The sequence below is a fragment of the Astyanax mexicanus genome, chromosome 17, assembly GCF_023375975.1.
Source record: "Astyanax mexicanus isolate ESR-SI-001 chromosome 17, AstMex3_surface, whole genome shotgun sequence".
Taxonomy (NCBI): Eukaryota; Metazoa; Chordata; class Actinopteri; order Characiformes; family Acestrorhamphidae; genus Astyanax; species Astyanax mexicanus.
Window position 1 is genome coordinate 22,346,793 of NC_064424.1, and position 26,855 is coordinate 22,373,647.

The window sequence follows — 26,855 nt, forward strand, 5'->3', positions numbered from 1 at the left end:
TGGGCACCAATCAGAGTGAGCCTTCTCATCTATTCTACTTTCTCTGATTCCAGCACTGCCAGTTCAGTCTGAGGAAGGACAGAATTTTCCCCTTCACTGAGAAGCCGCGAAATCAGTAAGGTAAGGTCAACTTCAACGTTTTGTCAATATAGTCGAACAATAACTACATAATAGACGCCACCAGAGAGGAATTGGTTGTGATGAATACATTTTGAGATGCTAGTTTGAGAAACCAAAGCGAATGTGTGTTGTTCAGACAGAGGTAGACGGCCGTTAACAGCTCCCATGCTAAACCAGTTAGCAATTTAGCAGCTAGTTGGTTGCCTACCTGCACTGCGACAAGGAAAGTTGCTAACACTGTCCAGGAACACACACAGAACTGACTGTTAAAAGCCAGAGGGGAGGCGGGGGTTCAGCTCTTCCCGATATAGTTTGCATGTCTGAATAACGAAGTAGGATTAATTCATAATCTGTAGTTCACTACTTTATTCTTTCCTGGACCACAACCTTGTTGTCAAAGCCGAATAGCTAACTAACAAGATGGAGGCATTACAGTCAAAGCTGACTAGCTAGCCAGCCATTCTGAGTAGAGTTTAGATTTTCTGAAAAAAAAAAAAAATGGCTCGGGCTAAAACAAATGGTCCATGGCGTGCTAATGCTATTTTTATTTTATATAAAGCTATGGTGTGATAATCAAAATATAGAAAAGTAACACATCAAACTGTGATTTAAAAAAGTTGCACAACTTAGAATGTTATTTTCAAGCAGCTCTGGCCTGCGCAGTGCTCAATTTCTTTGGTTTTATTTATTTGTTTGGTTTCGTCACAAAGACGCAGTTTAGCATTAGCGTATATATATTTTTCTATAATATTAGTTTATTTATTTTTTAATGTTGTGTTGACTATTTCGTTTTTATCTTTTGAAATTCGTTAGATTATATTTTTGTTAATATTTTGATTTTGTTCAGTTTAGGTGATTTTCCAGTTTAATATTTATTTTTCTGTTATTATTGAATTCGCATTAGCAGCTCGTTTGGGCAGTTAACTGGACATCGCTTCCCCTCTCACACTGCAAGACAAACGACGCACGATGAAGCTAAAATTTGGACCAATCATTAACCGGGCTTAAAATCGGGCTAAAATCACACAGTGTCTGCCTGGCTTTTCCATTTTGGGCGCTTATTAAGACGGTGCGTGCGCGTTCTCTGTTAAACAACATTGTCTTTTGAAGGGCAGCTGAGGATATAGGCTATGAATGAGATGGGGATTTAGGATTTGCCATGTCTAACTAGTCACCCTAAAATTGACTAAAACAGAAGAAATTGCATTTAAGAAATGCTAAATTTTCTAGAGGAAGGCCCCACACTCTGCACTATTGCATGTTCATAAAATGTATACATGTATTTAGATCATTTCTACACAGATATATATATCTGTACTGTGGAACAACTTCTGAGATGCGTGTCGTAAACCTACCTGCTGAAATCTCACTCCAAGGTTTTTGGAAAAGTTGGCAACCCTGTTAAAACTAACTAAACAGATTTCGCTCATTCAAACAGCCCGAAAACAGACAGTTTATGGGGTCTAGTCGGGCTCGGGCAGAACGTTCACGGGCTCGGGCTCAGGCTCGGACCGGAGTCAAGCTATCCGCGCTTTGGAAATTCCTAGTCAAGTCATCCACGCTTTAAATTTAGATGCGCGTATGCGTATGTAATTTTACACAATGTTTAGACTGTTATTAAAAGAAATCTGTGTGATATCACAGTTCAATTTCATATAGTCCTGATAGTACACCACATGTATGTGTCACTCACTTAAAATCAGAACATTTTGATGTGTCATTTCAAAATAAAGGCCCTTTAAATTATAACAATATTTTATTTCAACACAATGTCTAGACTGTTATTAAAATAAATCTGTCTGATATCACAGTTCAATTTCATATAGTCCTGATAGTACACTACTTGTATGTTTCACTCACTTAATATCAGAACATTTTGATGTGTCATTTCAAAATAAAGGCCCTTTAAATTATAACATTTATGTAATTTTACACAATGTTTAGACTGTTATTAAAAACAATCTGTTTGATATCACAGTTCAATTTCATATAGTCCTGATAGTACACCACTTGTATGTGTCACTCACTTAATATCAGAACATTTTAATGTGTCATTTCAAAATATGGGCCCTTTAAATTATAACAATCTTTTATTTTACCACTAGGTTTAGACAGTTATTAAAAGAAATCTGTCTGATATCACAGGTCAATTTCATATAGTCCTGATAGTACACTACTTGTATGTGTCACTCACTTAATATCAGAACATTTTGATGTGTCATTTCAAAATAAATATTTTTATTTTAACACAAGTTTTGACTGTTATTAAAATGAATCTGTGTGATATCACAGGTCAATTTCATATTTCATTTCATAATTTAAAGGGCCTTTATTTTGAAATGACACATCAAAATGTTCTGATATTAAGTGAGTGAAACATACAAGTAGTGTACTATCAGGACTATATGAAATTGACCTGTGATATCAGACAGATTCCTTTTAAGAACAGTCTAAACATTGTGTAAAATTACATAAATGTTACAATTTAAAGGGCCTTTATTTTGAAATGACACATCAAAATGTTCTGATAGTAATTGAGTCTAAACATTGTGTTGAAATAAAATATTGTTATAATTTAAATGGCCCTTATTTTGACATAACACATAAAATTTTTTGGTATTAAGTGAGTGAAACATACAAGTAGTGTACTATCAGGACTATATGAAATTCAACTGTGATATCAGACAGATTTATTTTAAGAACAGTCTAAACATTGTGTAAAATTACATAAATGTTACAATTTAAAGGGCCTTTATTTTGAAATGACACATCAAAATGTTCTGATAGTAATTGAGTGAAACATACAAGTAGTGTACTATCAGGACTATATGAAATTGACCTGTGATATCAGACAGATTCCTTTTAATAACAGTCTAAACATTGTGTTGAAATAAAATATTTTTATAATTTAAAGGGCCTTTATTTTGAAATGACACATCAAAATGTTCTGATTTTAAGTGAGTGACACATACAAGTAGTGTACTATCAGGACTATATGAAATTGAACTGTGATATCAAACAGATTGTTTTTAATAACAGTCTAAACATTGTGTAAAATTACATAAATGTTATAATTTAAAGGGCCTTTATTTTGAAATGACACATTATAATGCCCTGCTATTAAGTGAGTGACACATACAAGTATTATTATTAGTAGTAGTATTATTAGTATTATTATTTAATTAACATAATTGTTATAATTTACAGGGCTTTTATTTTGTGTACTACCAGGACTACATGAAATTGACATGTGATATCAGACATAACATGTGATATCATGTGGATTCCTTTTAATACCACTCCACAGCATAATGTTGTGATATTAAGGGGGGGACTTTTATTTTGAAATGTGTTTCTTCTCACGCTTGCCGAAATGTTCAGTGTATGCGCGCTCTAAGAAACAGCGTGGGGGCTAGTTTGACCAAGCGTTTTGAAGTGGGGGCTGGCTTGACCGCAGTTTTTTAATCCAGTGGACAATAAGAACTTTAACAGCGTTCCAGGGGAGGTTTGAGTGAAAATGTATTTTATAGTAGTTGGTATATGCAGTTGGCATCTGTCCAGGTGGTACAGTTTGCAGTCCAGTAATAAATTCTTATCTCAGATAATTGATGCACCTCTTCTGTGGAGAGATGATGAAGCTCCATTCAGTGCTTTTGGTATGAGTTGGAGTACCTGACACTTAATGCTCTCACTCTCTTGGGGCTAAATCCTTCTAATAGCAGTGTGCCAAAATATAGCATAATTACTATACAAACGCAGTAGTATAATTATTATACAGTTCCAGAAATAAATTATACCACTTTAAAATAATCAGTTTCTACCAAACAACATATCTTCCAAATTCCAAGCAAAAAAAAAAACAAAAAGCATTTAATTCCAGAAAATGAGTATTGTTTCTGTACTCTTCTTGAGGATTACACACATTAGTACTGTTGTTGTTTCTAAATGAACATGAACGTCTTTTCATTATTTTGGCCATTTCTGAAATAACTGAAATGTTCTCAGTTATTTATAGAATAAAACAACATTGTTAATTTTACTAAAACATATACCCGTAAATAGTAAAATCTGATAAACTGATCATTTTGAAGTGGTCACTTATTTTTTATGTTCAGCATAATCAGTCAATTTTATTGTCAAATGTGTATTTGTATTCTGCTAATTCTGATATTTTTTAACATTTAAATAAATCTGCCAATATACTGCATAACACTTTTTTATGATTCATATTCTTACCTTCACTCATTTAGCTCCTCTTGACTCCTGATATTACATCATTGAAAATGTTCTGATGTGTAGAAGAAGCTGATAAATTTACCCTAACTTTAGATTAAGAACAGTTATCATTTTGTGGACATGTGGGTTACTCGCCTGCTTTCCTTCACTGGTTTAGTCTCAATGTTCTGCTTCTGATTTACTTTCTCACCCAGCTGACCACACATATTCAAAGTTTATTCTGCTCTGAGTCTTTCTGTAAAAGTAATGAGTGTAATGAGAACCACAGAGTAATCAAGCACAATGCCCAGTGTTCTGTCGAATTGTGCTACCTGTCGAACCATCCTACCCTAGTGTATATTTAACTGTAAAATACAATTGAAGCACCATAGAGCATTTTCCCAGTAGAGGTCCCAGTAGATGTACCACTAGTATATTTGGATAGCAAAATCACTGTATCGTGGTAAAGTTATGGCAATGAGAAGTCATTACAGACTCCTTTTGTCTTTTTTTTGTAATAATAATAATTATTAAATTTATTATTGTAAATATCTATTTACATTTTTGTGCAATGACAGTGAGTTCAGGGTGTTTAATGAAAAAAAAAAGATTTATTATAAAAAAACATGAGAAGCAATTAAAAATTGTAGATCAGCACATGCGCAGTGCCTTTAGGAAGCGCGTATGGATGGTAGCATAACTCGACAGAACACCCGGCGCCTGTGCAAACAACTATTTAAACTCAGAGAAAACCACTCTGAACTGAATCTGTGAAGGAGAACGGAACCCCGAACTAATGTTTATAGCAAAGCACATTCTGTCCTGTTTAGTGTTCTGCCGAGTTTAGTATTTAATTTTTTAAAAGTTAAAAATACACAAAAAAAGCACCATATTAGAAACCTTATTAGAAAATACTCTCAGCAGAAGCCTAGGATATGTGGAAAGGCTAAATCACTGTATTAGGTAAAGTTTATAAAGTTAAGGTCATATGCATGATTAGAAGTTTATAGTTTATTATTATTTTTAACTGCTATTTACAGTGTTTTTAACCTGCAAGCACGATATTTAATGCTCCCAATAAAAACTTAAGGAAAAACATGAAACATATTTAAAAAAATGTTGCTCGGCGCATGCAAAGTGTCGTAAAGAAGCGCCTATCGATTGGTAGCAAAACTCAACAGAACACCTGGTGCCGTTCGGGGTTGGGGTGGAGAGAAATGAAGTTGGACAGTCTCCACCTACAGCAAAACTACAGCAGATCTCGCAGTGAATAAAAGTAGAACTTCCTCTAATATTATAGCATTAAACTGCATATTATTTATATGAGAGGAAATTATATTTTATCAAAACAATTCATTAAATATATTTTAACCCTACATGGATTACTTAATATTTAAATGGTGGTATGTATTAATATAAATATATGTATTAATTTAGGTGTGCGTTCTCCCATTTTATAACAACAAAGCAACAGTTTGAGGAGGATAAAAGAGAGAGGATATAAAACACAAAAATAATTTTAGTGCTTTACAGTAATAAGGAGAAATCTAATAAACAAGGAGAAATCAACAGCATCCAGTAAAATAATGGACATTTTAATAGCAACCAATTTTTTTTTTTACTGTTGGTAAATGAATACATATTTAACATTTTTGTACCTTATTTTACACTGTATACCCTATCCTTACATTGCTGGTGGCACCCTTTTTTCCCCACATATTTAATCTATATGTCTATATATGTTGCTGCATTGAAAATAGTCAGATGAAATAGAACAGACATTACAGTGTGGCATTTGTGTATATCATGGCAATAAACATAGACAATTATCTTGCTTTAAGAAGTATTGCTTAAAAAAAATATCTAGTAGAAAAAAATACTAGTAGAAATATCAATAAACAAAACTGCACTGCTGTGTTCCGCTCTCAGACTAATGTTATGGAAACTAAAAATAATTTAGCTAGTAGTAATTTGTTCTTACATCTCTGGACATATTCCTTCTAATTGTAATTTTTTTTGTTATTTACATTGATTAAACATAACCCTCTCCTCCAAACACACTCTGTTGTGTTCTGGTCTTCTGAATAAACCTCCATCCTTTTCCTCAGTATTTTGGCCATTGGTTATTGGTAGTCCTGGTCATCCAGAGTAGAGGTCTGCACTCCCGCGGGAGTCCCGCGGGACCCGCGGGACCCGTCAGAATATGTTGCGGCGCGGGACAAAACTGAATTGTTATTGGCGGGAGCGGTAATTTAATCAATACAGGCCATGCGGGAGCGGGACCACATTAACATGTGGTCCCGCTCCCGCAAATTGATAAATAGTTAAGAAAATTATAATAATCACGCTATGATTCCCATGCAAGCAACAAAAAAACACAAGAAAAATCTCTCGGAGGATGGACACACACACACACATTTTCAGCATCTCCAGCAGGCGTGTGCAGAGGAGGGGGGGGGGGGGGGAGGGGGGTGTGTAATTTAAAGGACGACATTTACTATACTGGTGCAAAATAATAATAATAATAATAATAATAATAATAACAATAATAATAATAACAATAACAATAACATTGTTATTGTTATTATTATTATTGTTATTATTATTATTATTATTATTAATAATAATAATACAAATATTAATTAAACTAATTGAATTTAATTTTATATATTTTTACATTTATTATTTTATATAATATAGATCCACTTCTAATCCACTTCTAGGATTCTTGATGCACCTGATGGCATGTGTTTGGACTGTGAACTGAATTGCTGTTTTAATAAATACATATGTAAATTTGAAGCACTAAATGTAATTAATTCAATTCATATTAGGACTGCGGGACGGGAGCGGCGGGAATGTGTATGTGGCGGGCGGGAGCGGGATTAAAAGAAGTGATTTTTTTGCGGGAGCGGGCGGGAGCGGGACAAAAAGACGCGGGAGCGGGCGGGAGCGGGTTTAAAAAAACAGTCCCGCGCAGACCTCTAATCCAGAGCTTCATCTTCCTCTTCCTCTTACGGTCCTTTTTCTGATTTTCACTGTACTGTTTGTTTTTGGTTCCTTTTTTTCTCAGCAGCTGTTCTAGCGTAATTATTCACTAGGCGTATCTAGTGAAGAATTATTCAATCTGTGAGTGAAACATCAGAGCAAACTTTATTAGAACAAAAGATTTTCCCTCTTTTTATTACCACAATCATGAGAATAGTGATACAGTGTAAATATCAAAAGCGGTAAACTAAAAACAAATTAAGTTCATAAATGACAACATAAGTGTCCACAGTAAACTCAATTTTAACAATCTCAGATGTTTGGCTTGACACAAGTGCAATATAAAATGTTAAAACCCAATTTTAAACCAATGCCATGCGTGGTACAATGTGAATTTATAAAGTGGGAAAAAATAGAAAAATAAAAATAAAATAAAAGCTTGTTTTCTTTAGCTGTACAGAAAAAGTTACTGTGATGAAGAGCTGTAATACTAGTATGTGAACATATTTACTCTTTAAAATAAAAAAGTTTACAGTCTGGAAGATAGGTGGCACAATTGTGCTTTTTCTTCATTTGAACCCAATTTTGAAATAGCTTCAAAATATCTGCAAATAAGTTTTGGAACACAAATAATGGTCATACATTTATATGTAGAAATAAGTAACATTTCTTATAATGTTTTATAGTTCTGCATTAATATGACCTATAACATCTTCAGATTTTCACAAATCCTAAAAGTAGATAAACAGAACCCAGAAAATTATCCAATATTAGGTATTTGTGAGTAGCAAAGGTATGTGAACCTCTAAGATTGGCTATCAAGTGTGAGTGGACACCATGTTTTATTTAAAGAACAGGGATCAAGTCTGCTCTTCAGAAAACACGTTCGTGAAAGTGTATCATGGCACAGACAAAGAAGATTTCTGAGGATCTCAGAAATGAGTTGTTGATGCTCCTCAGACTGGAAATGGTTCCGAAATCAACTCCACCAATCCACAGACAGACAGATTGTGTACAAATGGAGGAAATTCAAAGCCGCTGTTACTCTCCCCAGGAGTGATTGACCAACAAAGATCACTCCAAGAGCAAGGTGTGTAGTGTGTCATCAGCGAAGTTTCAAAGGACCGTAGGATAATTTTGAAATCAACTCAGCCTTTCTTATATTGGCTAATGTTATGAGTCTGCCATCAGAAAACTGAATGACAATGGTGTGCATGGGTTCAGTTTTGCTCTACAAAAAGAACATTGTTGCTCTTCTGAAGTCTGCTAAAGATCATGTGAAAAAGCCACAATGCTATTGGATGAATGTTTTGTGAAAGGATGAGACAAAAATAGAACTTTCTGGTTTAAATAAAGTTTTATGTCTGAAGAAAGGAAAACACTGTATTCCAACATCAGAACCTAATCCCATCTGTAAAACATGGTGGTGGCTGTATCATGGTTTGTGGTTGTTTTGCTGCATCTGGGGCAGTTAGGCTTGCCATCATCGATGGAACCATTAATTCTGAATTATTATCAGAGAATTCTAAAAGGCAAAGTCAGGACACTTGTAAATAAACTAAATCTTAAGAAGAGAAGGTGGATCATGCAGCAAGACAACCACCCTAAGCACACAGAACATGAGCCAAATAACGGTTCAAGAAGAATAAAGTTAATGTTTGTAATGTTTTGGAGTCTTGACCTTAATCCAATCAAAATGTTGTGGAAGGACCTGAAGCGAGTAGTTAATATCAGGAAACCCACCAACACCCTAGAATTGAAGCTGTTCTGTATGAAGGAATGAGGTAAAATTCCAAGCTGGTGTGGAGGACTGATCAACATTTACCAGGAAAGTTTTAATTGCAGGTATTGCTGCAAATGGGGTCCCAGCAAATACTGAAAGCAAAGGTTCACATAATTTCGTCACTCACAAATATGTAATATGGAATTTTCTTCAATAAATTAATAAATTAAATTGATTAAATTAATCAAGGGTAATATGTTTTACTCATTTGTTTAACTGGGTTCTGTTTACTTTCAGGAAAATCGATGATAATTTAAAAATGAAGTTTTAGGTCATATTTATGTAGAAATATGCAACAGGGGTTCGCAAACTTTCAAGCGCCACTTTAAATACTGTACATACAGCATCCTTCATAATTATTGGCACCCCTAGATAAAATGTGTGAAAAGCCTTAAAATAAATGACATTTTTATTGCAGAAGCATAATCACTCCAAAAAAGAGAAAAATCAACCTCAAGTGAATAAAAAAATATCCTGACAAAGAAATAAATATTTTTCATAAAATGACATGTTCCTCAATTATCAGCACCCTTAACAATTTCTTGGAAATAAATGTATTTGAACAATTTGTAATTTCTACTGTAGTTTATTATGTGGATCTAGGAACCTTTAATCCCTTTAATACCTTTAAACTCATCACTTCCTGTTTCCCTGGGGTATAAACATGGCGTTACACACAGGCATATTTCCCTTACTCACTCTTAAACATGGGAAAGACAAGAAAACACACTTTTTAAGTAAGGCAGATGAGTGTCGACCTTAATAAATCAGGCAATGGCTACAAGAAAACACTTCCCTGCAGATGCCCTTTAATACAGTCAGAGCAATCATCAAAAAGTTTAAATTGTCTGGAACAGTAACAAACAAGCCTGGAAGAGGACGCAAGTGTACGTTGCCACCGCGCACAGTGAGAAGGATGCTAAGAGAAGTAAAAAGTTCTCCAAAGCTCACTGTAAGAGAACTGAATCAAATAGAAGCATGTTGGTGTTACAAGGTCTCCCAAACACCATCAGGCACTATCTACATGCCAACAAGCTTTTTGGAAGACATGCAGCATGGAGAAAGCCTTTTCAGAGTTATAATCATAAGCATAAACGTGGAGTTTGTGAAGTGGTACTGGGATTTTAACTGTGACGTGTGCTTTGGTCAGATGAGCCCAAGATAGAGCGTTTTGCTAACAAACACTTTAGGTGCGTCTGGCGTAACACTATGGATGAGTACGCAGAAAAACACCTCATGCCCACTGTTAAGTATGGGGGAGGATCAGTGATGCTTTGGGCCTGTTTCTCCTCCAAAGGACCTGGGAACCTTGTAAGGATACATGGGATCATGAACTCTTTAAAATATCAGGACATTTTAAATCAGAATCTGGTGGCCTCTGCCCGAAAGCTGAAGATAGGTCGTCACTGGGACTTTCCGCAAGTTAATTAAGACCCTAAACATGTGGCCAAATCTACTCACAAAGGGTACACAAGGCACAAAATCAAGCTCATTTCATGGCCATCTCAGTCCCCAGACCTCAACCCATAGTGCATAGGAGAAGACACAGGACTCTGTGGTGATTTAGAGAAGTTGTGCAAAGAGGAATGGTTGGAAGATCCCTCTTTCTGTATTCTCCCATTGCATTGTTGTCCTATATCATTAAAAATGAACACATATAATAATAATAATAATAATAGTGTGAGGGATATTCCTTGCCACTGTTGGTAGTATCACTGTGGTGTTTACTCATAAGAGGCTTGAACCCGTATCTCTGTAAAGCAGGTAATTTACTACAATTGTTGTAAAATGTGCTATATAAATAAATTAGAATTGAAATGAATTGAAAAGAATTTAATTGAATATAGCATGCACAGCATAGCCAAAAAAGGTCACCACCTGGATTTATCTAAGCAAATAGGTAACAGCCTTCCATTGGATAATTATTGCAAAGGTTATTATGTTTTAGCTGGATACAATTTATTTAACCCCAACTGATCAGTGAGTAGCTTCTCATTTTATAAACAACCACGTGGAAACACACGTCATGTGGTTGTGGAAAAGATTTTTATCTGATTCAGAAGGGTCAAATTATTGCTATACATCAAGCAGAGAAAACATTTGAGGAGGTGCTGAAACTACTAAAATCAGTTTATGAACTGTCCAACCCATTAATAAAAAGTCGAAGGAAAGTGGGGTCACATCATTTTGGAGAAAGAAAAGTGGTCAGAAAAAAACTAAACTTACTTACTTAAACATTTGGTGAAATCAAATCATAAAGAAACAACATTAGATCTCAGAGATATGTTTAATACTAAAGTGAACAGCTGTGTAACCTTAAGAAAAACACTTATCAGTGAGGCTAACAAGCAAAAACAGCTTCAATTTGTTAGGGAGCATTAAGAAGACTCTGGCTTATTGGAACAAGGTCATGTGGTAAGGTCAGGTAAATCCTATGTTTTGTCAACCACATTTTGCACACTGCATTTAAAGATGCATCCTTAAGTATGTATTTTCAAATACCAAGGAAATCATCTAGAGTTAAGAGGATATTTGATCACTCTATTTGATATATTTGATATACTCAGTAGAAGATAAATGCTAAAGTCAGTCTTTGTTGTAATTTTGGGAAGATCATGAAACATAAATAAATGTTATAAAAATTATTTGTTGAAGGTTAAAATCAGTTATTTGATGTTGTCAGAATATAACAGTGGTCAACATGTGGAGCCCTTCTGAAGACTTCCAGCGTATATCTTAGCATTTTTCAAGTATGGCTGAAAATGGTGTCTTTCATGTAAGTATAGTACAACATTTCAAATACATGTACCTTGTAGATTTATTGAGAAGGCTGTAACTAGCTATGGCAACAGCTAGGATGTATAGTGTTTGACACAAAAAAAATCAATCAATTTTGAAGAAAAAGGAAATGCTCATGTTTCACATGTTCAGATACATTACCTAATCAAAGAAGAAAATGCGTTTCAGGTTATTTCTTGGATCATTTTTTAGATCAGTGAGCAGCTGAACTCCTGTTTCTCCAGGATCATTTCCTCTGAGATCCAACTCAGTCAGGAGTGAGAAGGGGTTTGATTTCAAAGCTGAAGCCAGAGCAACATATCCTTCTTCTGTTATACTGCAGCATGAAAGTCTAGAGAAACAAAATGCATTTTATTTAACCAACATAATACCGTAATCTGTAATGTTAATGGTCTGTATGCTCTGAAAGCAAAATTTTCTTCTCGTGATTCATCCACACTTTCAGTCTTTACTTTCAATAAAACATAACATACTTAATACATTTACTGTATGCAGCAATGAGTAAAAAAATCTAGTTTACAACATGAAACAATTATAATTTACTCCAGAGATCTATTAGATGTGAAATATTTGAACAAAGAGCTGATGATAGAGCAGCACAGCCTTTATCTGTAATACTGCTGTTATTCAGCCTGCAAAAAGAATATTGGTGAAGAACTGGTCATTCAGTCACTATGCTTAAAAAACATACATTAAACAAAGTTCTGTTAAGTCAGAGTGAAATTTCGCAGTATTACACATTGCTCTGATGTGCTACAATTCTCACCATCAAGTTCAAAATATACTAAGCTTAAAATACACTTCATTTTAAAACAACCTACAGAAATTGCTATACAGAAACATACTTCCATTGACTTATTCGGAAAACAATGTCTATATATATTTGTTAATAATTATTTATTATATTCTATTGTATGTATGAAAATTTACACATCTAAGTTTCTTAGTTCTATAGTGTGAATCTTCCAGTAGATGAAAAAGTCTCCTTCGGAATAACAAACAATTAATTAGTAAAATATTGTTTTAAAAGGTTGTTTTATATATTGTTGTGCACAAAGAGCTGAATCAGGTGTGCTAGCTAAAGAGAAAACACAAAACAAATGTGCAGTGGGGAGTTTTCAGACTGGATAATCTACACATGTTCTGTGTCAGTGTCTACAGGCAACATTCATGCATAATTAAGCCTATTACGTGTTACTGACACTGACATTTCACAAAATATATAACCATTTACCAAATACCTAAGTGTTTCTTTCAGCTTGATGTCTCAGTGAAACACATTATAAAAGTATTATAACTAGTCAGTTCACTGGTCACCATCTTGCTGGAAACTAATTCTCACAAGTGTTTAAGAAAAAAAATCTTTGTTATTTATGTATGACTTTTACATTTGACTGTAATGAATAATGACACTAGTGCAGTTTGTGCATTAATGAAGCCTTGGCTTGAAAGTATGATTGTAAATGGAATAACAGTAAAATATAATATCACAGAGTAATTCCTTATAATTCTGTATTTATTCTTATAGATCCTCAACAAATACTAAACATTACTTTCTGTGACTTCAGTTTGTTAATGTGTTAAAATGCTGGCTTTTACCATGCCAACACCAAATGCAACCATAAAATCATGAATAAATCACATTTAGTTTGTAACAGCTTAGTGTCTCAGTGTTTATGTGCATTTGCCATTTCTTACCAGTTTTAGGTTTGCATTTTCAAGGTAGCAAAGATATAAACAGTTGGTGTTAACTGGATATATAACTGCACAACCTTAACAATTAAACCATTACATTGGGAGGCAAACTCTTAATTCTATTACGGTAACATTGTGAATTAATATGAATTTTAATGTATAGAGTTATAAAGTTTACTAATAAAACACATTGATCACACTGTAGCCTTTAAAATTATTATAATGTTAAAATCACACAGGTATGCTGATAGTACTCTAACTCAACAAATGCATTACATATAAATAAAAACTGTCAAGTATCAATTTATGCTTTTTTACATCTGCCCATAATGTGTCCCCAGTGTAACCAAATAAGATGTATTTTTTGTTTTCTGTATAATGCACACATTGTTTAAATGAAATAATATTTATAAAATTCAAGTAAAAAACTTTTTTATCTTGTTATAAACATGGGATTTAAAAGTACAACATTGCTATCTAGTAAGAGGGGCCAGTCCTATCTAGTAAACTAATAATTAACTTCAGGTTTAACTTAAAAAAAAAATCATATACTATTACAGTATCATGATTCGATATTCATATTTTCTTACAATCATAATTTTATGCTATTAAGTATCAGAATCAGAGCATTTCTGCACAACAGCGACAACAACCTCACGGTCCGTGGCGTTACTTCTGTTTACAGTGCTCGTGCTAACTAACTCGCGCTAAATAACAACGGAAACTCTGAGGAAGCTGCAGAATTCTGTATTGGATTAGAATATGAGCACGAGGGAGATAAAAGCACATATTTTGTAGTGAAACAGTACTGAAAAAAATACAACTAATAAAAACTAGCAACCCCACTCTAAAAACGAATTAAAACAAACTTAAAAGTTAGAATGTTATAATCACGCAACTCTGGGCGCACACGAGCTCCTTCACGAGCTCCTTCTGCGTTTGACTTGCAGCGCTGTGTGCATCTGTTCTTAAACAGGTCTATGCTTCTTCAGTGTTGCAATGTTAATTAACATAATTCTAAACAGATTTTGCTCAATTAAACAACAACAGGGCGGGGCGGGCTCATAATGACAATTTATGGGGAGGGGAGGGGATTTTTTTGGGCCCAATCTAAGATCTACCTCACAGCAGGGCAAATGGGTAATGTCTCGACAGCATAGTCGAAATGCTAAGGCTAATGCTAACAAAAAGGCCACAGCCAGCCCACCAGAACACCACGATCCCCCCAGTTCACGTGTCAAAGGGGACTCTGGTGATAGGAGACTCTATCATCTGACATTTTAAATGGTCTGTGACAGTCTGAAGTGACTAAAACTAATATTAAAGAGGTGATCAAACGGGCCCAGACACTGTCTGAGGAGATAATCTGCTCTGGCCCCATCCAAATGAGACATGGTGATTAATCTTACAGCAGGCTTTCTTTACTGAACTGCTGGATGTTCAAGTGGTGTGCAGAAAATCATATGGGCTTTATAGATAACTGGCTACAGTTCGAGGGCAAGCCTGGTCTTTTAGGTAGGGATGGTGTCCACTTTCATGCAACATAGCACATAGTCTTTTAGCTAGGCGGCAGAGTAGTTTTAGAAGCTGCTGACAATCCAGAGCAAGAAACCAGTGTATTCAGACTGTGTCCCCCGAGTCAAACAAAAAAATTGAAAAACTCAGTCAATCTAAATAACTTAACCTATATTAAAAAAACGTATCCAAACTGTAGCACTAACACCTCAAACCTAAAGATTGGTTTACTTAATATTAGATCTCTAAATTCAAAAGCAGTTAATAGTGAATGAAATTGTAACTGATCAGAAATTCGATGTTCTGTGCCTGACAGAAACCTGGATTGGGCCTAATTAATATTTAGCATTAAATGAAGCCACCCCTGCAGGCTATAATTATACACTCAATCCGAGATTGTCCGGTAGAGGAGGTGGGGTCTGCATTCTTTTCCGAAATACCTTAGTTAGCAATCAGAATATGATATTACTATGATAATTTTACTTCTTTTGAGCTCTTTACACCAGTATAATTAATCCAGTTACAAAAAAAGAATGCATTTTCTTGAATTAATATCTACAGACCACCAGGGCCCTATTTAGAATTTTTTTAAGAATTTAGTGATTTTGTCGCAGATTTCGCAGTATGTAGTGATAAAGTGATAATAGTAGGAGACTTCATTATTAATTTAGAAAAATTGGATGATCCATTAAAAAAGGCATTTACATACATTTTAGAATCAGTCGATATTGTTAAAAATATAACAGGACCTACGTATTACTGTAATCATACTCTCACCCTGGGATAGCATAGATAACCTTAATATTCTTTCTCAAACCTCTGCAATTTCAGATCACATTTCATTTATGCTACATCTTAGCCATGATATACATACATTACCCAGATACTCTGTGACACTCTGACCAAACTCAGGAGTTGGGGGGGGGGGGGGAAGCTTGAACAAGCAAATACCAGTATACATCAGAGCTTGCAAAAGTAGGAAGTTTGCTGTTTCCTAACAGCATCAGCAACAACAAAGCAAGACCAAACAATTAACATTAAATAAATGTTCGCTAATTACAAAAGATCATGAACCTGATGTTTTCAAAGTCCAGGATTCCAGAAAAAAAAAATCAAAATCAAATCACCTTTCAAAAAAAAAAAAAAAAGTACTCAAAACAACGACAGCCCAAGACAACAACAGTCCCAAAAAAGGTAAATCCCCAAAATAGCAACAGTAATCAAGGTATAAAGAGGTTATCTGAAAAAGACACAAAAAATCAACAATAATCCAAGCAAAAGGAATATCCAAAGAATTATTCAATGTTTATCCAAGCAATAATAATGTCCAAAAAAAAGGTTCAATGACAATCCAAGCAAAAAATAAAGTCCAAAAATGTAATGATAATCCAAGCAAAAATAATGTCCATAAATTTAATAATAGTCCAAGCAAAAACAACAACAAAAAAAAAAACAAAATTGTATCCAGGGCCCAACAAATATCAAACAAAATCAAACAAACGAGGCAAAAGAAAACCGGAATAATCTCACCCAGCTCCTTGATGTATCTCCACCGGCTAGAGAACAATTACATTTCCAAGGACAAAGAGGTGACAGATAAAACCAAAGAGAGCCAAAAAATTGTTAGGGTTTAAAAGCAGCCTTGCCTTCTCTGGCCTGCCTTCTCCCTGAGCTTGGCCCTTTCCCAAACCGTTCCCTCCTCACTAATACTCCACGACAGAGTGACACTCCATATGAAGTCACACTCTGTGCTGTGAAGGGTGCTTCCAATTAAGGGGAGGGTATAAATTTAGGAGTCAACTCTGGGACGCCCTTTTTGCTTTCTAGCGGAAAAAGGAAGCTGCCGTCACCATGGCTACGGACAGACGCCTTGCTGTCATGTCTTGTGCTTTGATATCGTTTCAGCATCTCCAAGCGGGAATACGAGCTGTCAGGAGACGCAAGTGCCTGCTACATCGTGCTGCATTACTGCATCAGCAAGTGGTAACTATTTTATAAGTAGTACAAATGTGTAGTTATGTTTTAATTTTCAAAAAAGAAATGTGTAAATATGATAATAATGTTATTGATAGTAATGTCTATTACGATAGTTATGATAGTCTATTATAGACATTACAATCTAATGTGTATGTTCAGTGGTAAAGAAAATACATTAGGTAAATCTGCAGCCTAAATGTTGTTTGCGGATATAAATGAGGTGTGTATTCAAATAGTTTTTATGAGATAAAATCAAGCATCTGTATGATATTTAAAACATGTCTCTTTGCAGTGAGGCAGGATGCTGTACATCCAGATTAATTCAGCAGTGCCCATTTTACGTCTATACAATAATCCAGAGACCTGCTTGAGGAGAGATTTTCGTTTGACCCGTCAGTCTGTGACACTTTTACTGAAAATTATGTCGGCACTTACATTTGTACGGTGTTTCCTCCATTCTCCTTTTTAAGCTGCACTTCCGTGGAGCGTGGTGGTTGAGTGTGCTCTGGTGTACACTCGCTGTTGGAGGGTTTTATAGTCCACTCCCACTCTGTCCTAATCACTTTGGGACAGCCCTTAATGTGGCGAGCACTCCATGTGAATGCGCAAACGGAGGCGGAGTAGAGAGGCGGAGTGAGTAGGGAGCGGTTTGGGATTGGGGGCTTGACTCTCAAAAAACATTTTTTTTTCCTGTAGGCTTATATTCAAAATAAGAGTCACCTTTTTTTTTTAAAATATACTGAAAACAGCTTAAAATAGACAATAGATAGAGGCCCAACACCATATCTTATCTTCCTTATGAAAAGTCATAGAAAACTAGGAATCCTACTTTCTGTGGAGTAACCTTAATAACACTATCTAAAATATATGATAGTATTAATCAAAAGTAGGTCTTACCACAGGTCCCCTTATGTATTGGCATCACAACTCTATGAAACATTCAATAACTAAACTGTAAGTGATAAAAGACACTCTTTTGGAATACAGAAATAACTTACCGCTTAGCGTATCTGGCCTCACAAATCGAGATAAAAATAAAATTATTGAAATAATCCTAGAGCTCTCTTTAGTGTTATTTCCAAACGGACTAAAAGTCAGGCAGGTACTTAACCTTAGATTTCATTCACACCAGCAAAGCCTTTATGGACTTTTTCGATAAGAAATTTTAAAACATTCTGGGGAAAAAATTCAACAGATAAATAGCACATGCTCTCTAAAACCCTGTTACCGAAGTTATGTTGGAAGTCTTTAACCCACTTCCACAGCTAGAACTAGAGAAAATCTCCTCTTCAAACAGCACAACCTGCACACTTGATGCAGTTCCCACAAAATTATTAAAACAGGTATTACCAGATATAATTAATCCTCTGTTAATGATAGTTAACTCAGCACTTAACCTGGAGCATGTACCCATAGCCTTTAAAATAGCAGTAATTAAATCTTTGATCAAGAAACCAACGTAGCTGACACACATCTCTTCATATCAGCCAAACTTAATTACAAATTGAGGATTGTGTAAAATATGTAATCATATATGTTGCACGACTTTCTCCTATTAAATAGTGATAAAGCAGAAGGTCTCCTATTAGGCCCCAAAGCTGACTTAAAGTTCAATCTGGCAGACTACTCTGTCACACCTGGTTCAGCAGTTAAAATTCTTGATGTTATCATAGATTCAGATCTAGCATTTGATAATCACATATCTAATGTTACTAGAACAGCTTTTCTACACCTCCGTAACATTGCGAGAAATTCCTTATGCCTGCATGACGCAGAAAAATGTGTACATGGGACTTACACACAGTATCAATCTTTAAGTCTAGACTGAAAACTTCAGTTTTCTTTAACAATATTGTTTGGCATGTGCAAATGATTACTCGTAAATTACTAGTATACAATGAAAAACATTATAGTTCCTACCTTTCGCACAGAGAACCTAAAAAACAATCAATTCAAAAAACTGGGCTTACTTACAGCTTCAAAACATACATATTATTATGTTTCATATTTTATTATTATATTTTTAGTATTCAATTTTTTTTCAGAGCTGTATTTATTTATTTACTTAGATGACTAGACAATTGATTAAGAGACCACTTCAGTTTTGGAATCATTTTATCTGATTTTGCTATTTATAGGTATATGTTTGAGTAAATGTTTTATTCTATAAACTACATACAACATTTCTCCCAAATTCCAAATGAAAATATTGTCATTTAGAGCATTTGTTTGCAGAAAATGAGAAATGACTGAAATAATAAAGATGCCAAAGAAATAAAGAAAACAAGTTCATATTCAAAAAGTTTTAGGGGTCAGAAATCAATATTTGGTGGAATAACCCTGTTTTTTTATTACAGTTTTCATGCATCTTGGCATGTTATCCTCCTCCAGTCTTACACACTGCTTTACTACTTTATGCCAATTTATGCCACTCTGGATAACTTTCTGCAACTCATGATTTATCTTCCTCTTGATTATATTCCAGAGGTTTTCAAATTGGTAAAATCAAAGAAACTCATAATTTTTAAGTGGACTCACTTTTTTCCAGAACTGTACATAGATAAATGCTAGGGGTGTGACGAGACACTAATATCACGAGACGAGACGAGACACGATATTGGGTTCACGAGAACAAGAAGAGATGAGATTTAAAAATAAGTTTTTAAATAAAACCTCAAAAATGAAAAATGGCTTGAAAAGTAGAGTTTTGTTTGACAAAATCATATAACGCAAACTTAACAGACTGGTTTCTCTCACACATTGATTCTATAAGAAATAGAAATAAGAATAAAAAATAAGAATAAAAAATACAAATAAAACTTATATAGTGCAAACCATAACCAGTCATATTAAGACTACGGTTTGTGTTTTTTTTCTCCTAAATCTCTTGTATTTTACCTATGCATAACCATAACCAGTCATATTAAGACTATGTTTGAAGTGCAAACTGAGACAGATTTTTTTTTTAAATACAGTACAGAGCTAAGGGATTAGTACAACTGCCTATGAAACAGTCACGTGTACGATTTACTCACAGTATTTACATATGGTTTGTATCTTGTTGGTCTCTCTGTTACTGTTTATTGTTTCCACTGGAGCCAAAAATGCAGCCAGACATACAAATTAAAAGGGAGTATGCAGCCTATGCGACGCATAGGGGCGCTGCACTACAGGGGGCGCCAAATGAAAGCCCCAAATAAATTTTCTGTCAGGAGAAACAGCCAATCAGCTTACTGGTTTTGCGGAGCACGGTGGGCTAGTAATGACAGAACATATCTCCTCCACCCCCTTCCCCCCCCCAAACAGTACTGCTGTGTTGCCAGATCCCGCTTAAAAAGTCCACACTAAACTATCCCCCCCCCCCCCCCGCGAGACAGGTTAAAGCTTGACGAGAAATATCGTCACGTTTAATCTCGCGAGATCTCGTGCCACGATATCTCGTCACACCCCTAATAAATGCACAATAGCATCATTTTAATTAAGAACTATAAATAATAGAAAATATGAAAAGTGTATTGTCAAAAACAGATATGTGCTTTAACTTTGTGTTCTTCCAAATGAACACTTCATATATATATATTTTAAGTTACAGCAGAGATACATGCTTGTATCCATCTGAGAACATGCGTTGGATTTTCACAAGCAGTTACATTAGGCTAGCGACAATGATACCTCAGGATAAATGTCTGGAAGAATTTATCCTGGAAAGGAAAATTCTAACAAAGTTAAATGTATATTGTGCTTATTTCACAACACGGAACATGGCATACCACTTCAAACAAGTAAATTGACTCATATAGACTATACATAACTATATATTATGTATTTCACTTCAGGTCTTATCTCTGTTTGTAGTGAAAAATAAGCTAAGATAGACTAACACTTATTTTCGTTTTAGAAGTGCAGCTGCCAATTAATCCTGATGAAAATGAGAAATTATTATTTCAGCACAGGAGAGGCGGCAGATTTCCTTAACTAGTTCCAGATGTACCATTTTTTTCTTCACACACCTTCATTTTTTGAACCCTGGCATATCTTTCATTCCTGGCCCCATATACCAGAGATGAGACTTGCCTCCTACCAGAAAGCAGAACCACCTAACCTGCAGCCCAACAACTCTCCCCTCTCCTACACGCTGCTCTTAATTCATCATACATTGATGGTATGGAATTAGTAAATCTTTGATTTCAGTTGGTACTGTCGAGGGTGACGACCAGTAATCTGAGATAGGGGATTTTTTTGTCACATGAGTGATGTAGAGTTTGAATAAATCTTTAATATATGAAAAGCTGCACTTTGTGTTCCATCATGTTGGCTTTATCTTATATTCTATCAATTATATTATCACTTTTAATAACAGGTTAACTTCTACTTGCTCTTTTATATTTGAAAGTAAGCGTATTACATATTTCTTTATTTTATTGCTTTTCTTGAATCCTTCTCAGTGTCACCTTACTTATTTACTGGTCCTTGTATGCAGATTTCTCTTAAATTGTGTTGCCTTTTAAATCTAGCAACAATTAGAACTCACCTCAGTTTTTGCAGTGTACAGTACTGATTGTTCACTAGATCATGAAGCTCCTTCAGACCAGAATTGCCCAGTTTATTCTCACTTAGATCCAGCTCTATCAGGTGTGAAGGATTAGAACAAAGTGCTGATGATAGAGCAGCACAGCCTTTCTCTAAAATATCACTGTTTTTCAGTCTGCAAACACATTATTGAGAAATGTTTATTTAATTAATCCTTAATGAAAGCAAAACCATTGTAAATCATTACTTAATTGTCTTGCTGTTGTCTTGTTATGGTGTATAAATCTGTTTTACACAAGCAAATTAAGCAATTCTAAAGAAAAATGCTATTTAATCCCAAATGACAAAGTAGAAATCCACTGATCATCTTTTCATTTTTCACATAAAGACATTTATATTGAAACTGATCAAAGACATTACCTAAGTATCTTAGTTCTGCAGTGTGAATCTTTCAGTAGAGCAGAGAGCTGCTTCACTGCTGAGTCTCCTCGTATTTTCTCACTCAGATCCAGCTCTCTCAGTAGTAAAGGGCTTGTTCCTAGGGCTTCAGTCAAAAAAGCACAGAAATTCTCTGCAGCAGAGCTTTCCAATAGCCTGCAAACACAAATAATACATATTAAACAAACAAAAGAACTATAGAAAACAAATATACATTATATATTAGAAGTCTAAATAAATTTTAATATAAGGGATAATCATGTGTTTTGTAGAACTGTATAAATTCTTAAAAGCACAATTTTTATTTGTAACCCATAGTTCACAATAAATATAATTTTGACAGGTTCTTTCCAAATATTTACTAAAACATTTTAATACTTTGCCTTATTTTAAACATTTCATCTTAAAAATGCCCAAATTACCTAAAAATACCTACCTCAGTGTGCTCAATTTATGCTGTGGATCGACCAGCAAATTATAAAGTTCCTTTACTCCTGTCTCTCCAGGATCGTTCCCTCTGAGATCTAAATCTATCAGGTGTGATGAGGAGTTTGATTTCAGCGCTGAAGCCAGAGCAGCATATCCTTCCCCCGTTACACCACAGTCTGAAAGACTATTATACAAAATACAAAGTTCATTATTTAGAAAAAACATAATAAACCTATGTGTTAAATGAGGTTCTTGCACTATATCTCATTCTGTTTATGTATTTTTTCCATAATATGGACAGACTACATTTTACAGTACATTTCATGTAGGGGATTTCTAAGAACTAAGACAACAACAAATTATCATTATAAATATATAATTATAAAATCCTAAAACAAACATCTTATTCTATGAACCTTGTAATTTATGGATGCGGTTCTTGGTATTTTAAAGATTCTTACTTGAGTTTCTGAAGTTGACATTGAGGATTCTTCAACAGAGCACTGAACTGCTTCACTCCTGCAGTCAACAGTTTATTCTCACTCAGATCCAGCTCTATCAGGTGTGAAGGATTTGAACAAAGGGCTGTTGATAGAGCAGCACAGCCTTTCTCTGAAATGTTGTTGTTTTTCAGCCTGAAATTAGAACACAGTGTAATAGAAAGAGGAAAAGACCCTACTGGCTTTGTCAGATTTCAATTCAACCTGAAGGAATATACTTTCAGGCTGAACTCAAAAGCAGATATAGGAAACTTGCAATGAGCTGGGTTTAAATAATTAAATTGGGTATTGGGGTATTCTTGTTGGGCTTGAATACCAACAAGGATGGTGTAACAAATCAGTGACATCACTGACAGAACTAAGAGGAAGTGAGCCTGAAGCTAGCAGGAAAAGGAAAACAAGCATGCAAAGTTAAAGGGGAAAGGAGGAACCCCTTTGAATGCTAGAAACAGATATAAAAGTTAATTTTTATGAGAAAGAGAGAGATAGCAAGAGAAAGAGAGAGAGATATATAGCGAGAGAAAGATAAAGAAAGGGGGGGGGGGGGGTGGCAGAGAAAGAAACTTGTGGTGGATGAGACCAGTGAGGTAGAGATATTTGAGCACTACAGGCTGCTCTAAAAGAAGCAAAGTGAGAACCCCTTTGGGTAAACTGTGCCTAGAGAGGCAGATAAAATGCAGAGTGTAACTTGGCTTCCTTGAGATAACCAATACAGAAACCGCGGTGAACTGGATTTCAGACAGGAATACCCAAGACTCCTCTATGATGAAGCCGTAAGAATCCCTTAAGGAGCTTACACACTGAACGGGATATGCCACACCGCTTTCCGCTGTGTTGCTGCTCTGTTGGACTCTGGCCAGTAGTGGTTGCATTGTGACTCTGCTGACACTGAACGTAGCCTGCTGATTATAGGCAGGGTTTTCTAAAACTCATCACCTCTGTGACCGGTGTTTTGTAGTTTTGATTTTCTACAGCCTCTGTAAACCTGTATCTGTTTTTCACCGACAGCTGAAGGCTCTGATTCTGCTATTCCTTCTGTTATCTCTATATGAGTGTGGGGAAGTGTTGTACAGCTGAGGGAATTCAATAATCATTAATATTAGTAATTTGCTTGTGTTTTTCTTGGTATCTGGCTCGATTAAAAACTTTCTTTTCCCAAATAAACAAACTCGCCATTAAGTGCAGACAAAAGCTTGAATTCCTTTATCGGAATAAATCCTGTTAACCCGTGCACACTAGAAAAAGAATAGTGGAGGCCACCAAAAAAGCATCCGGCAGTGCTCTTAAACCATTAGATTCAATCTAACTGGCAACCCTTACAGTACTCACCACTGCAGACTAGATGTTAGAGTTGGTTGGTGATCACTAACTGCACAAAGAGGATCTCATTGGCTAATATTTATCTATAAATCTCTCTCTGGCCATTTGCCAGCTTATATCTCTTCACTGACCTCAATTAATAATAATACATATCAGACTCGCTCCAGTGGCTGGATAACCTGTCAGGTACCAAGAGCTTTTAATGAACTGGGAAAATCTGCTTTTAGCTGCAGTGCACCAGTGAGCTTGAATTTGTGAATATTTCGTAAAGCTGGGCGACGTTCATTGGAGGAGCACAGCGGCCGTAAGGTAACTGTTGGAATTTAAACATATGCAAAAAATACACTAGTGTATGAAGATCTGCCAGAAACAAAGAATTTTTGGTGTACAGGCACAGCTGTCACAAAGCAGCAGAGATGGCTGAGTGAGTGAACAAAGCTGACCTATGACCTAGGAGATCTATCTATGGAGAAACAACATGGTCAGTCATTATAAGGAAAAAACCAAAAGGGTCTGTCCTAACGTAGAAGTAGAGTCAAAAGGTAAAGATAGATTTGTGCATTCAAGTCACCATGTATGTATGTACTATGCTATACAAGATGTATAAATGTTCCTGGTCCGAGGAGACAAAGTAGTTCCTAACCGACGGCCAGGCATTACGTGCTCACTGCAATGAAGGCTGCATCTCTTTGCTCTTGAAGTCTGCTTACTTTTTGTTTGGCAAAGGCTAGCGTTTGAGATACTTACTGTTGGGAAAAGGGAAAACAAAAAAACCCAACATAACGTAAGCCTTCAGTAGTGAGTGCAGGTAGGAAGAAGTCTGTTCTGTTATCACCTTGTAGGCGATTATAAGAGCTTTTAATTTAATACGAGCAGCAACCAGTAATAGCCAGTAGAGCTCAATGAGCAGTGGAGTAACATGTGCCCGTATTGGCTGCTTGAAGACCAGATGTGTGGCTGTGTTCTGGATCATCTGCAGTGGTTTTATAACACAGGCTGCCAGGCCCGTTAGTATGACATTGCAGTAGTCGAGATGTCAGATGCTTGTACCAAGAGTTGGGTGGCCTGTTGTGTTAGAAATGGTCCAATATTTCTTATGTTATACAGCACAAAGCAGCAGGATTGAGCAACTGACGCCACATGGTTTGTAAAGGAGAGTTGGTTGTTCAGTGTCAAACAAATGTACCCAGAAATATTATTTAACTTAGTTTTATAATCAGTAAAATGCCACAGACATAAGTAGTTTATAAGATGTTTAAAAATACAAATATGTTTTCTATGCATGAATAATTATACAATTATAACGACTGACAGAAACAACACTCCATACTTAAGTTTCTTGGTTCTGCAGTGTGAATCCTCTAGTAGATCAGAGAGCTGCTTCACTGCTGAGTCTCCTTGTATTTTCTCATTCAGATTCAGTTCACTTAGTAGTAAAGGGTTTGTTTCTAGAGCTTTAGTCAGAGCAATAAATGCTTCTTCTGCAGAAGATCTTTTTAACAGCCTAAACACACACACAAAGACAATAAATAATACAAACTACAGAAAAGAGATATCTACTTTATACTTGGGGTGTACATAAATATTGATGTATTGAATTATCATATGTTCTGCAGTACAGTATCAATTCTTCAAAAAACAGCACTGATTTGCAATTCTTAGTTTCCATACAAAGAATACTGAAAGACTGTAGATCATTTTATTAAACCCCAATAAGCCCCTAAAATATTTTATTATTACTGTTTGTGTCGCCATATTCTTGCCAAATACTCTCTAAAAACAATGATACACTTTTCCTTAATTCAAATGTGATTGGTTAAAATTACCCATTTTTGCTAAAAATATCTACCTTAGTGTACGTAATTTATGCTGTGGATCGACCAGCAAATTATGAAGTTTCTTTACTCCTGTTTCTCCAGGATCATTCCCTCTGAGATCTAACTCTATCAGGTGTGATAAAGGGTTTGATTTCAGAGCTGAAGCCAGGGCAGCATATCCTTCCTCTGTTACACCACAGTCTGAAAGACTATCATACAAAATACAGAATTCATTATTCAGCAAAAAACCAATATCAAATGTTTGACATTATGTATTTCTTAATATAGACAGACTACATTCTACAGTACACTCAAATTTCGTATGTCTAAGACTATTAATGAAAGAAAATAAATACACATCTAAACAGTCTTAAACTATTTAATCCTTGCTATTCTGGGATTCTTAGTATTTAAAATCTTCTCACTTGAGTTTCTGAAGTTGACATAGATGATTCTTCAACATAGCACTGAACTGCTTCACTCCTGCACTCAGCAGTTTATTCTCACTCAGATCCAGATCTATCAGGTGTGAAGGATTAGAACAAAGAGCTGCTGATAGAGCAGCACAGCCTTTCTCTGAAATGTTGCTATTTTTCAGCCTGAAATCAGACACAGTAGAAGAATAAGTAACTGTTGAACATCTTTAAAGAGTGATATAGATGGGGAAAGACATTTTGTATATAACTTCCTATCAGTTCAATTTAGTGTCAGAAAGATTAGTTTCCATTT

General features: G+C 35.3%; 1 protein-coding gene across 1 annotated transcript in view; it reads right to left on the reverse strand.

Moving 5' to 3' along the window:
• Positions 1-7,328: 7,328 nt before the first annotated feature.
• LOC103032444 (uncharacterized) overlaps positions 7,329-26,855 on the reverse strand; it is a 177,507-nt gene continuing 157,980 nt past the window's right edge. Inside the window, exons 58-63 of the mRNA XM_049466410.1 lie at positions 22,951-23,124; positions 22,497-22,673; positions 22,043-22,216; positions 21,624-21,797; positions 12,047-12,236; positions 7,329-7,462 (exon numbers count right to left, since the gene is read on the reverse strand). Of these exons, the coding sequence (XP_049322367.1) occupies positions 12,047-12,236; positions 21,624-21,797; positions 22,043-22,216; positions 22,497-22,673; positions 22,951-23,124 (889 nt within the window). The 3' untranslated portion in view covers positions 7,329-7,462. The remainder of the gene's footprint in view (positions 7,463-12,046; positions 12,237-21,623; positions 21,798-22,042; positions 22,217-22,496; positions 22,674-22,950; positions 23,125-26,855) is intronic.